This window comes from Rhinoderma darwinii, chromosome 3, assembly GCF_050947455.1.
Source record: "Rhinoderma darwinii isolate aRhiDar2 chromosome 3, aRhiDar2.hap1, whole genome shotgun sequence".
Lineage (NCBI taxonomy): Eukaryota > Metazoa > Chordata > Amphibia > Anura > Rhinodermatidae > Rhinoderma > Rhinoderma darwinii.
The window spans coordinates 351,824,913-351,840,957 of NC_134689.1; the positions used below are offsets into that span (position 1 = coordinate 351,824,913).

The following is a 16,045-nucleotide window of genomic DNA, read 5'->3' on the forward strand; positions in this document are numbered from 1 at the left end:
TAATTTTGCAAAAAAATCTTTACATGTATGGGGTTATCGGAAGAATGTTCCAATTGACCAAATATCAGATCTTTCGTCTAACCATTAGGAACTGATACAGTATGGGACCTGATAAAGTAAGGTTGCACTCTTCACCCCCCCCTCCCCCCCCCCCCAGGCCATTCCACTGTGTTCTTGTTTCCTAAGATCTTCCCCTCGCTTGGCTTGTGTGTTAAAATGCTAACAGGCTTCTCTCTTTCGCTGTCTGAGCTTCCCCCTTCTCTCTTTCTCCCTCGCACGCTGCAGATGATACTAACCTCCTAACGGGCTTTGATATCCCGGATGAGACAGAAAAAAGGGCTGATGATGAATTTGATCCCATTCCGGTACTGGTTTCCAAAAATTCCCAAGGTAAGACCGAAAAGGGAAATGATCAGTGGGTCAAAGATTTTAAAGAGGCTCTGTCACCCTATTATAAGTGCCCTATCTGCTACATAATGTGATCGGCGCTGTAATGTAGGTAACAACAGTGGTTTTTATTTTGGAAAACGATCATTTTTGAGTAAGTTATGAGCAATTTTAGATTTATGCTAATGACTTTCTTAATAGACAACTGGGCGTGTTCTTACTTTTTACCAACTGGGCGTTGTACAGAGGAGTGTATGAGGCTGACCAATCAGTGACTAATCAGCGTCATACACTTCTCATTGTTCCAGCCCAGCTTCTTTCACTGCACAATCACACTGTAACAATGGGCTGGAACAATGTGAAGTGTATGATGCTGACCAATCAGTGAACAATCAGCGTCATACACTTCTCATTGTTCCAGCCCAGCTTGTCTCACTGCACAATCACGCTGTGCACAATCACACTGTGCAGTGAAAGAAACTGGGCTGGAAGAATGAGAAGTGTATGACACTGATTGGTCAGCGTCATACACTTCTCTGTACAACGCCCAGTTGGTAAAAAGTAAAAACACGCGCAGTTGTGTATTAAGAAACTAATTGGCATAAATCTAAAATTGTTCATAACTTTGTCAAAAATGATTGTTTTTCAAAATAAAAACCACTGTTCTCTATTACAGCGCCGATCAGATTATGTAGGAGATAGGGCACTTATAATCTGGTGACAGAGCCTCTTTAAGGGTGCAAACCAATCATTTGCTTCAAATCAAATAACAAAGCTGACTTTTCTGGCATTAAAGTGGTTAAAGCGAAGAATTTACAATTCCTCCACTTAGTTGTCTTAGACCTTGAACTAAAGTGCAAGTTGATTTATAAAAAAGTTCTGAAGGTAACATTCACAATTGTAAGACATAAGCAAAATTGTTTAACTTGCCATAGTTTTGTGGTTATGAGGCAATCTTAGACTGAGGCATCAGTCACATGACTTCTTCACTGATGGCAATAGTATGATGTCCAGTTACCTTTAAATGGACACTAACTTTTCAAACAACTTATTCTAATCTAATAGTATACCTAATATAGTAATTTACTTTTCTTCTTACAAATCTGTGTAAAGTTACTGCCAGATGTCTCCTTTCCTGAAATCTGCTGTCCACCCCCTCTTGCCAAGCAAAATCCATCCCTAGTTACAGAGCAGAGGAGAGGGACTGCATGAAGTAGTGTTGTCTCTTCAGAGCCTGCCACAAGTCTATGGATAGGGGAGGTGGAGCAGGGAGAAAGGCACAGACAGGCTGCCCAAGGAAGTCTATGGAGGGGGGAGCGGCAGCAGATGGAGACATAGACTTTGGCCATAGAAGTTTATTGAGAGGGGAGGAGGAGTAGGAGAACAGAACGTGACATACACACACTCCACCCATACAAGTCTATGGAGAGGTGAGAAGGGCACACAAATACGTGCTACAGCTTCTGGCAAGTGTTACTATCTCACCCCAGTGCTGGATTCTCAGCTACACTGCTTATTACTGCTGTATAATCTCCTCCATGCTGCAGCAACTTCTATATATGTGTTAGATAGAGATAGGAGAACAGCATTCACCTCTTGTCTGTGTGCAGCTCAGAGAGAACCACATTAGAGAGAGAGCCTGCAGAGGGGAAACCTGCTAAAAAATGCAGAATACAAGTGAAATAATGACCAGAAACCGTGTTCTTCCTCATGTACACACATATGACAGCTTATTATTGAAATTCAGGAAAACCGCAACACAGCCACAAAAAATTCTTCAGTGGGAAAGGACAACTCCCTAAACATGGGTGGTGCACGTAGTAAAGAATCCCAGGTCCGAGGGAGACCATCAATATGCTATCGATGAAAGGAACTGCAGCACTCCAGATAATCCAAAGAAGTGTATTTGATTTATTCACCAAGCATAAAAACACTTGCTTGATAAAGACCCATTTATGGGTTGAAACGTTGCAAGTGTTTTTATGCTTGGTGAATATATCAAATACACTTCTTTGGATTATCTTGAGTACTGCAGTTCCTTTCATCGACAGCTTATTATGGAAAGTTGTCTGAAAAATGAGGTGTGCTTTAACCATTGGCCTACCCCATAAAGTCCTTCCATTGTGTACAGATCGATCACTTGAATCATATTGTAGTTCTGATAAAATCTGATTTATCAGAATATTTGTGAATGTTACCTATGTCTTTTTTTATATTACGTCAACCTGTGTATTATTTTCGTTTTATTGGTCAAATTTAAGCTTTTTATGTGTTTTCTGCTCATCTTTAAGATATCTTAAACAGGACCTGTCACCTCTCCTCACATGACTATTTTAGTAAATACTTGTATTCAAAATGAAATAATTGTGAAACCTCTTTTCTTAGAACTCTGTGGTGTGCCGTTCCCCTGTTATTAATGTATTAATAAATTGACAACTGGGTGTTAAAGTTCCCCTTGTCAAAAGGATGTGTCCCTAAACAGTCACTCTGTCAGCACTGATTGAACATTGTCAGTCTGTGTAGGGACAGGCCCCCAGCTGGTAACACCGACTTGTCAATTTATTCATACATTTCTAGGAGGAATAACAGGGGAAGGACACAATGCAGCGTTCCAAGAAAATGTGTTCCAGAATTGTTACTTCAAGATGAATACAATAATTTTCTAAAGCTGACATGTTTGGAGCAGTGACAGTTTTCCACTTCTAGTTATCTCTTAATTATTAAGTTAACATCTGTGGACTAAGACCCCCTCAAATTCTCACATATTGAAGAGGCTGCAATGCCTTGAAATGCATCTAAACCTCTTCTTCACTGTTTGGAAATGTCCATTCTCTCCACCAAGTTGACGTCTGTACATCGGTATTGGTACAAGCTCTGCATTTCATGCTCACATTGAACCAGAACCAAACCCAGATTTATGGAAATATCCAACCAGCACCACCCAATGTTATTTTATAGCATGTCTCAATGACGTGTCAGAGTAAGCTAACCGGTCTAAACACAGACTTTTTTGTACTAAGACTTTTTCTATAGAGTAATCAAAACCTTAACCAGATATCTTTATATTACTCTGGAGGGAAAAAAAATAGCTACTGCTTTTTAAAATCGCTTTTCACACTACTCAATGCTTTTATATGGACTGTGATTTCTGTAGTGAGCGATTAAAAGTCTAGGTGTTTCCCTAGCCTTAAGCCTACTGTACACAGCAGAGCCATATACATGGAGCCTCTACAAAGTCACACAGAGGCATATCTGTTCATGGTGCCTCCGTGAGGCACTGTTTTACGGGGGTCTACTCCCCTAGTAGTAATTCTTCTAGGAGAGGCTACCTCCATAATACGGCATCCGATGGAGCACGCCATGATTTTTTTTTTCTGTTGTCTCTCCATGTGAAACAAATAAAATAGGGACCCTTAGACTTCTATGGGTGCCACATTACGGCTCCGTACAACTCATAGGTTGTATGGAGCCGTAATACACTTGTGTACATGAGCCCTAAAAATACTGTTTGTTCAACTAAATCTAGAAGCTAGATGAGTCCTTAAAAGAGCATGGACTCAATAAGTATTCTTGAGAATGAGGACTGAGTTTCGTAGGCATTAGTTTGAGGCTCAACCCCCAATAATGGCGCCATTCAACATATGATTGGCTGAATTGTCAATCTCTAAGTCTTCCATAGAAATGCATTAATGATTGAGCTATAAAGTGGAGCACTATATAATAAATTGGTAAGGTTCCTTTAGAATTTGTGGATGCATTAATCCTCTAAATGCCAGAATAGACTTGGTTAAACCGTAAATAAATTGACGTATTAGGGCTTGTTCACATTTTAAGTGCCAGAGCAAAGATTTATCCTCCTCCCCTCTCTCTGGCTCCATTAAGGGAAATCTGTGTTTAGAACACCAAATGTGAACAAGCCCTTGTAGCTAACTTATGCATTACTGCTGTCTCTGCCCTCTCTAATTTCTGCACTCACCTTCTGCTCAAGCTTTCTCTGTTTTTTCAAACACATACTGAATCACTGTCTTTCCCCTACTTTCCAGGTCCTCACGCTAATAACAGCAGTGGGAACTCTGAGTCCAGCCTACCAAACATGACCAGGTCACTTCTACTGGTGGATCAACTCATAGACTTGTAAAGCGCACACATGCTAGCGAACCCCCTAACCTCCCTACCCCCACAGAGGAGTAACCCTGCCTATATATAGATATATATATATGTACATCTCTTTTATTTTTTATTTCGACCTTCTGTGCACATCCGTATAGTGTGGATCTGCTATGGAGCCTCTGGCTGACTCTGAATACATATCCTTACCGCCTTTATTTGTTATGTACAAACTGCTTCTGTGTTAAGCCATAGAAAGAAATGTGTGGTGGAAGGACTGTGCGGGATGGACGACTGTGTGTCGGGTGGGAGACTAAGAAAATCCCGTGTGCTTAAGCTGTGAAAATGCTAATGCTCCATGATTCTTGTTCGATTGCCATACCCTAATCTCAATAGTCTTCATAAGCTGATGCGTTTTTTAAATTTCAAATTCTGTTGCCAAGTCGTCTGGATGATCTTGATTTACTAAAAAAAAAATGCCCACATGCCGCTAGTTTGCCATTTTGAGATATTTGTATAAGGGACTGAAGAGAACTCCTTATTAGAGGATTGATTGTATGACGGCACAGCTTGTTTTTGACATTTGAGGACTCTGATGCTGGTGATCTTGCCTAAACATATTCAGTGTTAGTATTTGTAGCTCAGGAAGCAGAATATATTAGAGATTCTGCTTAGAAGAGGTCCCCCATTTAAATGTATTTTTTAGAAAAATCTGATTAATAATGCAGGATGGCATAGGGAATGTCATAGTTTAGACAGCTTTGAGGTAAATGAGTCATGTGATGCTTTTTGTTGCTATGAATATTCCTCTTATAAGCTTAAAGGGGTTTTCCAGCCAGTAAAAATTGATAGCCTATCCTCAGGATAGGGCCATCATTAGCTAATGGGTCGGGGTCTGACTCCCGGGACCCCTGCCGATCCGCTGTTTTGATTGTACGAGCGCTGCTTCCCCTTAATTTCTTCTTGCTCACTGTGAATCCTCGACACGCATTTAGCAGTGATTCACAGGTATTGCAGCCTCTCCTCCCATTCACTTCAATGGGAGAAGAAGGCTGCAATACCTGTGAATCGCCGCTACATGCGTGTCGAGGATTCACAGTGCGCAAGTAGAAATGAAGGGGAATCGGGGCTCGTACAAGCGCTGCACCCCATTCAAAACAGCTGATCGGCGGGGGTCCTGGGAGTTGGACCCTGACCCATTAGCTATTGATGGCCTATCCTGAGGATACTAGATGAAAAGATAAAAGGAGACACGGCGCCACATAGTGCAATAAAAACGAGGGAGTACGTGAGCAATAATAATTATGAAAATTGCTCACCTGAGGGTATGGATACCAAAAGTATCACACAAGCAAGAAGCTGCAGCCAGGTCCGTGCACAAGCAAAATACTTTGCTGTCGATAATGTGATTGTAGTAGAACGGAAAAAAGGACCACCGGCGCTGCTATAAATGAACTCCAAGCCAAAGAGATTGAATTGATGAGTATTTATTTCCAAGGAATGGGCTACCCGTTTCGACGCCGGACTAGCCTGATGAAGACGCTAGTCCGGCGTCGAAACACGTAGCCCATTCCTTGGAAATAAATACTCATCAATTCAATCTCTTTGGCTTGGAGTTCATTTATAGCAGCGCCGGTGGTCCTTTTATCCGTTCTACTACAATCACATTATCCTGAGGATAGGCCATCCGTTTTTACTGGTTGGAAAACCCTTTTAGAATTGTTGTCCAGTTTTGTTTTTTACTTATTTGTTGAATAGGAAACCATACGGTTTTCTAATTTATATGTAGTAGAAATTGTTAATAAAGTTAAATTAAAAAATAGAACCACACACATACAGAGGAGACCGGGAGAATGCAAGAGCCGCTCCTCACAGACACTGACAGACATGATAAGATGTTGCTATAGGTAGAAATACTTTATAACTTCTTCTCCTCAATAATCTATTATATACCTGGACAGTGTTACCTGAATGAATGCCAGTGGTCACATGATGTGCGTCCACATGACTGTCCATTCAGTTATCCTATGGGTGCTTTTTTGTGGACAAATGTGTGGGCTATGCCATTTTTTTATTTTTAAACAAACTACTGCACTGGTATAAGAAAGGTATGTGAGTAGAATTTTAAGTACATGTATATTAGAAATCTGTATGATTTCCTATTCTATAAATAAATTTAATAGAAAAGATAAAAAGTGGACAACACCTTTAAGTCTTTAAAAATATGGTTGTCAAGCGGCATGTCCCTAGAAACCAGTCAGGGTTGACCGGCAGTAAAGGACAAAGAAAGGGTTAAGAAGGCTTGGCAGGACTGTAGCATTGCATTTCACTATCTCTTAACATAATATTAATCAGATTTAAAAAAAATGTATAATAGGGTAAAGAATTTCTTTATTTGTTTTATATCGGTAACTACACAGCCTGGCAACAGCAGCGTTCGAAATGTATTGAAAGGTGTCATGTACCACGCACAAAATCCAAAACTGCAAATTCAAGGAGTCTGCGATGTTAATGGATCTATGTCCTCTGCTATGTTACATATGTGCTTTCTCTCTGGTTACCTCTGTTGCTTCAGACATGTTTTATGAAGGAATAAAGAAAAGTAATTTCATAATTTGGTGCTAGTAAACTGTGGAGATTCATAGATTGATCTCTTAATTTAACGCGTTTTGTAATAATTTGCTTAAATGACGTGTCAATGAGACATACCACATTGGTGGAGACCTGCCTGAGGGGTCCCAAAATGCATATTAATCCCCGGCTCTTTACCCAATATATGTTATATTTGACCGGAGCAGGTAAAAAATGTTAGGTGAAATCCTCAACACCTCAAAGTAAATATGGATAAATAGATTTTACCGCTCAGACGGTCATACAGAAGGCAGTCCAACAGTACTTTCGTAGGGTACACTTTCCCCGAGCCTGTATGCAAATAGATAGTTCCAAGTCCTGCTTGTGTGCTCTCAGATGTTATTCACCCTGTAGTTCCGCAAGAGATACGAGTATCTTCCCAGATGAAGCCGGAAGGACAAAACCTAGGGTCGGGCTAGAGTTTGGCATGCCACGTATTACTGGCTGTGATATGCTTTTTATGTTTATTTATATTATAAGTATGGAATAAAGCGTGGAGTGAAAGTGTCCAAAAGGTGTTGCACTATTTGTTCCCTTATTCCATATTGTAGAGATATAGGTTGGTGACCGATTGGGAAAATTTGGATCGGGACATCCCCGTATCTCTTGTGGAACTGCAGGGTGAATAACATCTGGAGCACACAAGCAGGACTTGGAACTATCTATTTGCATATAGGCTGGTGGAAAGTGTACCCTATGAAAGTACTGTTGGACTGCCTTCTGTATGACCGTCTGAGGGGTCCCAGTTCTCATCTTTCAATGGAAGTTTCTGAAACTTACAAGTGAGAAACATGGGAAACCTCCCATTGATTTTAATAGAGAGGTGACTACTCATTTGGCCACTTTTCCACTGAAGTTGGGGACCAAGACCTCTTTATTCTCAACTCAGCTGCCAGATCTCCCGCTATTTTGGCTTTTTTTAACATATCTAAACTGACTTGTCTTTAAAGGCGAATATTAGAAAACCTGAGCGATCAACTCTGACAGAAGAGATTTTTACATATGCAAGACTAAGAACGTAAGTGGTCTTAAAGAGGCTCTGTCACCACATTATAAGTGCCCTATCTCCTACATAATTTGATCGGCGCTGTAATGTAGATAACACTGTTTTTTTTTATTTTGAAAAACGATCATTTTTGTGGAAGTTATGAGCAATTTTAGATTTATGCTAATTACTTCCTTAATGCCCAACTGGGCGTGTTTTAACTTTTGACCAAGTGGGCGTTGTAAAGAGGAGTGTATGACGCTGACCAATCAGCGTCATACACTTCTCTCCATTCATGTCCATTTGTACTCCGCACAGCGTGATCTCGCTGTGCTGTCACATACACCCACATTAACTTTACTGAAGTGTCTTGACAGTGAATAGACATTACCTCCAGCCAGGACACGATGTCTATTCACAATCCCGACACTTCGGTAAAGTTTGTGTGGGACTTAATCAGCATCATACACTCCTCTTTACAACGCTCACTTGGTCAAAAGTTAAAAACCGCCCAGTTGGGCATTAACAGGTTCCCGACCGCTGGCCGTATTTATACGGCCAGCGGTCAGGGTCTCTAAAGTCCGGCGTATAGTATATATACACGGCCGCACTTCAGAGACTGTGCACGCGGGATCGCGTGCACACAGCTCTATGCCCTGGCTGTTGCTAACAGCCATGGGCACTGGGCAGAATGTCAGGGGTCAATCTTTTGGCCCCTGAACATGTGATCGCTGTGACAACCAATCACAGCGATCACATGCATTTCTGCATAGAAAACAGTGTGCACGCGATCGCGTGCACACAGCCCTGTGCCCTCGCTGTTACCAACAGCTCTGGGCACTGGGCAGAGTATCAGGGACCAATCTGATGGTCCCTGAACATGTGGTCGCTGTGACAACCAATCACAGCGATCACATGCATTCCTGCTTATAAAACAGTGTGCACGCGATCGCGTGCACACAGCCCTGTGCCCACGCTGTTACCAACAGCTCTGGGCACTGGGCAGAGTATCAGGGACCAATCTGATGGTCCCTGAACATGTGGTCGCTGTGAAAACCTATCACAGCGACCACATTTGTTTTATTTTGACTTTTCTGGCAGTAAATCTCCTGCCTCTTTTCTTCTCCTCAAACATTGTTTCAGTTTGAGGAGAAGAAGAGACTCGGGAGAATTGCTGCCAGAAGATTACAGTTACAGTTACAAAAAAATACAGTTACTCTAAAACATTCTCTGTATAGATAGATTTCTATCTATCTATACAATCTATCTATCCATCTATCTTTTTTTCTATCTACCTTTCTTTCTTTTATTCTATTAGAATAGGCAGGTAGGGAGTATATAATTATATATATATCCACATATATATAATATATATAGCAATAGCGGTTTATTTTTTTGTTAGCGGTAGTGTAGATATATATAGCAGTTAGTTTGTGTGTTTTATAAAAAAAAATAAAAAAATGTGTTTAGTTAGTGTTAGTGTTAGTTACGTTATGGCGAGGAAGTTGTTTAGCGCCGAGGAGGCATACGCCATGCTGTGGTCTGAGTCGGAGACCGCATCAGAGATGGCGTCCGAGATGGAACCTGTTTTAGGTAGTGACGATGACAGCGTCACTTCAGGTTCATCTTCAGGGGACGTTGTCCCTGATGCAGTCGAAACTGCAGAACATGAAAGCGCAGGGCCAAGTAGCGCTGTAGCACGGGACAGCCTGGTCCCTCCAGTCCAGGCTCTTGTATGGGCACCTGCCCCATCTTTTGGGCCTAGAATCCACGGATTTACGGCCACTCCTGGCATAACCGTGGACAATACAAATTTTGTCCAAATGGATTACTTCCATTTATTTATAACGGACGACATCCTAAATCAGATTGTCCACGAAACAAATTTATATGCCACGCAATATATAAGGCAGAAACCTTCATCCACCCATGCCAGAGATTGGACGCCCACCAATTTGCAGGAATTAAAAAATTTTTTGGGGCTCACCCTAAATAGTATTGTCAAAAAGCCCTCCGTTAGGTCTTACTGGTCAACAAGACCCGCCCAAGCCACCCCAGTATATTCTGCAGTAATGCCCAGGTCTCGTTATGAGACAATAATGAGGTTCCTCCACTTCAATGACAACGCACAGGCCCCCCCAAGTACCGATGCAAACCGGGATCGGTTGTTCAAAATAAGACCGCTAATAAATTCCCTGAATAATTTATTTCTGCAACTCTACACCCCTGAGCAGAATGTAATCCCTCCTCAACTTTCATGGCAGACTTAGCTTTCGCCAATATCTACCTTCCAAAAGGGCAAGATATGGCGTTAAGCTCTACAAATTGTGTGAAAGCGGGTCAGGATATACCACCGCCTTCAGAATTTATGAAGGGCGGGACCGCACAATAAATGTTCCTGGATGCCCCCCTGATCTTTCCACCAGCAGTAAGATCGTGTGGGAGATGATGCAGCCTCTGCTTCACAAGGGGTACCACCTGTACTGTGATAATTTTTATTCGAGTGTGCCCCTCTTTAGGCATTTGCATGCTGCAAGGACTGGGGCATGTGGTACCATGCGCAAAAACAGAATTGGTTTTCCCCAGCAATTAGTGGGGAAGCGCATGGTAAAGGGGGACTCCTGTGCTTATGCATCTGAAGAATTGCTGGCGGTCAAGTTCAGGGATCGCAAAGACGTGTATGTGCTAAGCACGATTCATACCGCAGGAACAGTGGCAGTGAGGGAAAGGGGCAACATCGGACAAGCACAAACCAGTGAGCGTGTCCGAATATAACAAGTACATGGGGGGGGTGGATTTAAGCGACCAGGTTTTACAGCCCTATTTAGTAAAACGCAAAACTAAAACCTGGTACAAAAAGGTGGCCATTTATTTGTTACAGGTGGCCATCCACAACTCATTTGTGCTCTACAAAAAAAACAGAGGCAGAGACACATACCTGGATTTCCAGGAAAAAATTATTGAAGGCCTCATTTTTGATGTTCAGGACACCCGAGAATGCCCCCAGTCTGAGGATGTCACGCGACTGACTGAAAGACACTTCATCAGTCGGATTCCCCCAACAGCAACCAGAAGCAACCCCCAGAAAAAGTGCCGCGTCTGCAGAAAAGACGGGCACCGCAAAGATTCCCGATATTTCTGTCCCTCATGTCCCTCGCAACCAGGCCTGTGCATTGAGCCATGTTTTAAAAAATACCACACTGTTCTGAATTATTAGATTTTAGTTAATTTGTTGAAAATATATTTGCCCTACATTACGTTTTTATTTTTCCCATGATTTTACTCCAAGGGTGAGGGAGGGAATGGGTGGGGGGTGGATGTCATGTTTGATGTTTTCTAAAGTTCATCTGCTGGAGAGCTCCATTTGCATTAACCTGCAATTTCTTATTTTAGAAAACCCCAAAAAATAAATTCCCATTATACCCCTAGATGAATATTTTGGGATTTCTGCTTCAAGAGCAGATATTTTGGAAGTGTTATAGCAACTCTGTTGAGTTTTGTAAAACCAGCTTTGAAAAAAAGCGATATGTGAAATAATCTTCTTCTATCCTCCGCCCTCCTACATCTCTATGTGATAAATAAGGCCACATATTTGGTATCCCCGTGCACGGGAGAAGTGGCAGAATGTGAACGGAGATTAATTTTGACCGTGGTCTATACCGTGTGTCAAAAATGCTGGTATAAACTGACGCATTTGCTAAAAAAGTGCTGATTTTATTTTGTTCCATCTTATTCAAGAAACTTTCAGAAGAAAACTGGACTTGCTAAAAATATGATAAACCCCTTGAAGGAAACCTTGTGGGGTCTACTTGTGTGAATGAAGTCATTTATGGGGTGTTTCTAATGTTTCAGCAGCATTACACCCCCCAGAAAACAGTATGCGGCTATAAAATCAAATGCAAAATTCCTGGACCGAAAAGGCCAAAAAGCCTCCTTTTATGCCAAGCCCTGGCACATGCCCGCACAGTGAATAAGGCACACATATTTGGTATCCCCATGCACGGGAGAAGTGGAAGAACGTGAAAGGAGATGAATTTTGGCCGTGGTCTATACCGTGTGTGAAAAATACTAGCCTAAACTGACGCATTTGCTAAAAAAGTGCTGATTTTATTTTGTTCCATCTTATTCAAGAAACTTTCAGAAGAAAACTGGACTTGCTAAAAATATGATAAACCCCTTGAAGAAAACCTTGTGGGGTCTACTTGTGTGAATGAAGTCATTTATGGGGTGTTTCTAATGTTTCAGCAGCATTAGGCCCCCCAGAAAACAGTATGTGGCTATAAAATCAAATGCAAAATTCCTGGACCGAAAAGGCCAAAAAGCCTCCTTTTATGCCAAGCCCTGGCACATGCCCGCACAGTGAATAAGGCACACATATTTGGTATCCCCATGCACGGGAGAAGTGGAAGAATGTGAAAGGAGATGAATTTTGTCCGTGGACTATACCGTGTGTGAAAAATACTAGCCTAAACTGACGCATTTGCTAAATTCTTGCATTTTTTTCCAATTTTGCCCACTTTAGAGAAAAAAATAAAAATGATATATACTGACAAATGCCACTAAAACAAAGCCCTATCTGTCCTTTAAAAAGAGTGTAAAATTCAAAGATGAACTTTATTCACCTACAGAGTTATAGTCATCTAAAGAAGCGCATAGCAAAATTGTGAAATTTGCTCTGGTCATTTAGCTGTAAAACAGCCTAGTCCTTAACCGGTTAAGGAAGTAATTAGCATAAATCTAAAATTGCTCATAACTTGCTCAAAAATGATTGTTTTTCAAAATAAAAAACAGTGTTATCTACATTACAGCGCCGATCACATTATATAGGAGATAGGGCACTCATAATGTGGTGACCGAGCCTCTTTAATCAATGTATAATATATCATATTTTAGCTGGCTATATAAATATATAGGCAGTTTTGGGAATTAACACTTATAAACATGATCTAATGTGTGATATGTCTGTTGGTTGTAAAAATTGAGCTTCTATTATCGGATTATTCATGGTCTACCAAAGCTTGCTATGCAAATTGGACCTCTTCTGTAAACTTACGGTTTGCAGTGCACATGATTTACCTGAATATAAGCCCATAGTTTAATTTGTTATATATGGAATATCAGAAGCAGAAGGCTTCAGAAATATTGAAACATCAAGTTATCTAAATATCACTTTCTTTAAAGGTAGCATGAGATAACAAGATAATAACTTTTTACACTGTACAGGTAACTTGCCTTTTGCTTGTTCGATGCATTATTTTTGTGCATAAAAGAGAAGCTTATACCTTGGCAGACTTCCTTTAGATTAGGGCATCTGTATGATATTCTATCAAAGCTGGCCAAGGGGGTGCAGTTGTACCCACTTAGTAAACCTCTGAAGTCAGGGGCATAAATAAAGTTCAAAGAACACCATAACAGGAAAACCCCTTTCCCTCCCATAAGTTTTCCATCCTGGCTGGTTTCCCTCTGCATCTTCTGTATAGCGACTATTGTATTTACAAGGCAGTAACATAGTCTCTATGTAGTTCAAGATGTGAAATTGTGATTGGGCCAAAAAAACGGTATGCCAACACCTAAATTGCCTCTTCAGAGTTAAATCGCTATCCTTCCACTCGGTGAAAATTTTCTTCCATACATATGAGCCATGAGAGGTCATAATATAGCTAACATGGTTGAAAAAAAGACATGTCCATCAAGTTCAAGTAAGAGAGGTAAGAGTTTTGTGGGGGGGAGAAGGAAACCTTTTTTTTTTTTTGTCCTTGTTGAAATATCCTTGGCCATTTTGCCCAACAAAGGCAAATGAATTCCTTCCTGATGTGACGATCCGACAGGATCAACAAGTTAGGGCACTGCCTTGACTTCTACGAAAGGGCAAATGTCCAGAATTATGCTCTTTTTCTGGCCTCAGGATTGACACCCTAGGGACCCCATTTGGTTTAGGTGCCGTATTCAAAGTAAAGCTTTAAATTCTGATCGGTTCTCCTTCTAGTTCACAGAAAAAGCAAATAATAGAGGTAAGAAAAAGGCCAAAATAGAATATCAAAATGTCTGATGTCCTAGAGTAGATGCCAAAACTGTACATAGTGTCACTAGCAGGTTGGTGTAGGCAGTAATTCTAATACGGTCTTACTCCAAAAACTAGACCTTAATCTATTAACATTGCAGAATATATCGGTCTGTGGAATACACCATCCCTTACATTGTACTGGCGAACTGGACCTCTATACTCTGCATGGGGGATACCTGTGTGGGCCGATATTTTTCTGTTATTTTTGTTATTTAAAAAGTATTTAAAGCTGTATGTGTGTGCGTGTGTCCTGCAAGATCAGTGTAATCTTTGTTTGTGCAGACGTCTGTGAGAGTTTCCTATATATCTGTATACTGTACACAAGATGTACAAGTTGTGGGTGGTCTAACTCTCTGTCTCTGGGAAGCTCTCCATGCACTGTACTGGATTTTGCTGTCTGTATATAGAATTATAAGCCTTCTAAGTCTGGGGAGCTCCTCTGTATAACAAATTTCTACCTGTGTCCAATACACCGATCTTACTTTATTCTTCTGTATTGTATGAAAAGAAGAAACAAAAACTTTTTCTCTACCCTAGAGCATTAATCATTATTGTAGACAAAAAAAATCCCTTTAGTGAAGTGGTTGGTAGAATTTTGACTTGTGTATATATAAATATATAAATATATTTTAGTTCATGCTCCTCATCTTCCTTCCGTTCAGATCCCTGCAGTTCTCTCCTCAGTTTTCCAAACAAAAAATGGTAATAAAAGAAAAAATACGGCATTTACAACCTGCACATTTCCTGATTGTATAGTAGAATCCAATCTATTTCTGTGAATTAAAGTATTTTAAAGAATGGCAATGACCTTGGACTTGAGTGATTTTAATCTATGAGGTTTGTGTAAAGTTTTTTTGTTTTTTTCCTCAAGGTGATATAATGTAAATAAATTTTAAAAAAAACTTATTCCGGTCATCAGATGGTGAAAATATGGGCCATCTGTTGGGGGAGCCTCTATGCATGTGCCCCTGTGACAACACTTTCTACCCCTGTGACAACACTTTCTACCCCTGTTCTTTGACAGCTGAGTGTTATCATAGGGACACCAGTGGAATCTCTTATTTTCTTACCTGTGCTTGTAAATGTAGTTCTTCATCTTCTTAGGTTCTCCTGTAGGCTGGTATTCAGTCGCAAATATTGATGGTCCTGTTAAAATAATCTTCTTGTCTAAATTATATTTTTTATTGTCCTCCCACAATTTCATGCACAGCAGCACATTGTCACACATTCTCCTTATCTGATTGCAAACTATAGTGGTGTTCATCTCGATCTTCTTGGTTAAACTATAGAAAAGACTGACACTGGCAGAGGGACAAAGAGAAAAATTTAACTACAAACCGATGCAGGATAAATAAATATATATATATATATATATATATATATATATATATATATATTACATTGAGGGTCTTTGAAAATCTGGTTGAATATTCCTATGGGCCCTGTATAAGCGGCTATTAGTGTTTGTCGCACAACATTTGTTACCAGTGTAAAAAACCAAGGTATTCTACTTAACACAGGGGAACTTGGAAATATTCTTCAATACTTCGGATCTAATACAATAGACATCAAAGTTGTTTCGAGGACTGTAATATTGATGGCTTATCCTTAGCACAGACAATCAATATCTGATCGTAGGGGTCCGAGACCTGGCACCCACGATGATCGTCTACAGTGAGCGCCGCACCCCCTTCATTGTTTACTCAGGCACAGTGCCATACTTTTCTTTGTGGCTGTGCTTGCTACTGCAGCTGCGGCTCTTTCGTGCATCGGATCATCAGAGTTGCTGGGTGTCAGACCACCACCGATCAGATATTGATAGTCTATTCACTGACCATAAGCAGAGATCTTGAAAATGGCGAGGAATTAAA

At 40.7% G+C, this 16,045-nt stretch overlaps 1 protein-coding gene across 9 annotated transcripts in view; it reads left to right on the top strand.

Annotated features, from left to right (window-relative positions):
* Positions 1-16,045, top strand: part of AAK1 (AP2 associated kinase 1) — a 138,744-nt gene that overhangs the window by 112,584 nt on the left and 10,115 nt on the right. For 4 of the 9 annotated variants that reach the window (XM_075858521.1, XM_075858524.1, XM_075858522.1 and 1 more), the window contains one exon: positions 286-390. The exons of 3 other annotated variants lie outside the window; for them this stretch is intronic. In XM_075858521.1, coding sequence (XP_075714636.1) covers positions 286-390 — 105 coding nt within the window. Of the gene's footprint in view, positions 1-285; positions 391-4,430; positions 5,475-16,045 lie in introns of those variants that run through there. 2 more of the 9 variants (XM_075858528.1, XM_075858529.1) reach the window with 1 other exon arrangement.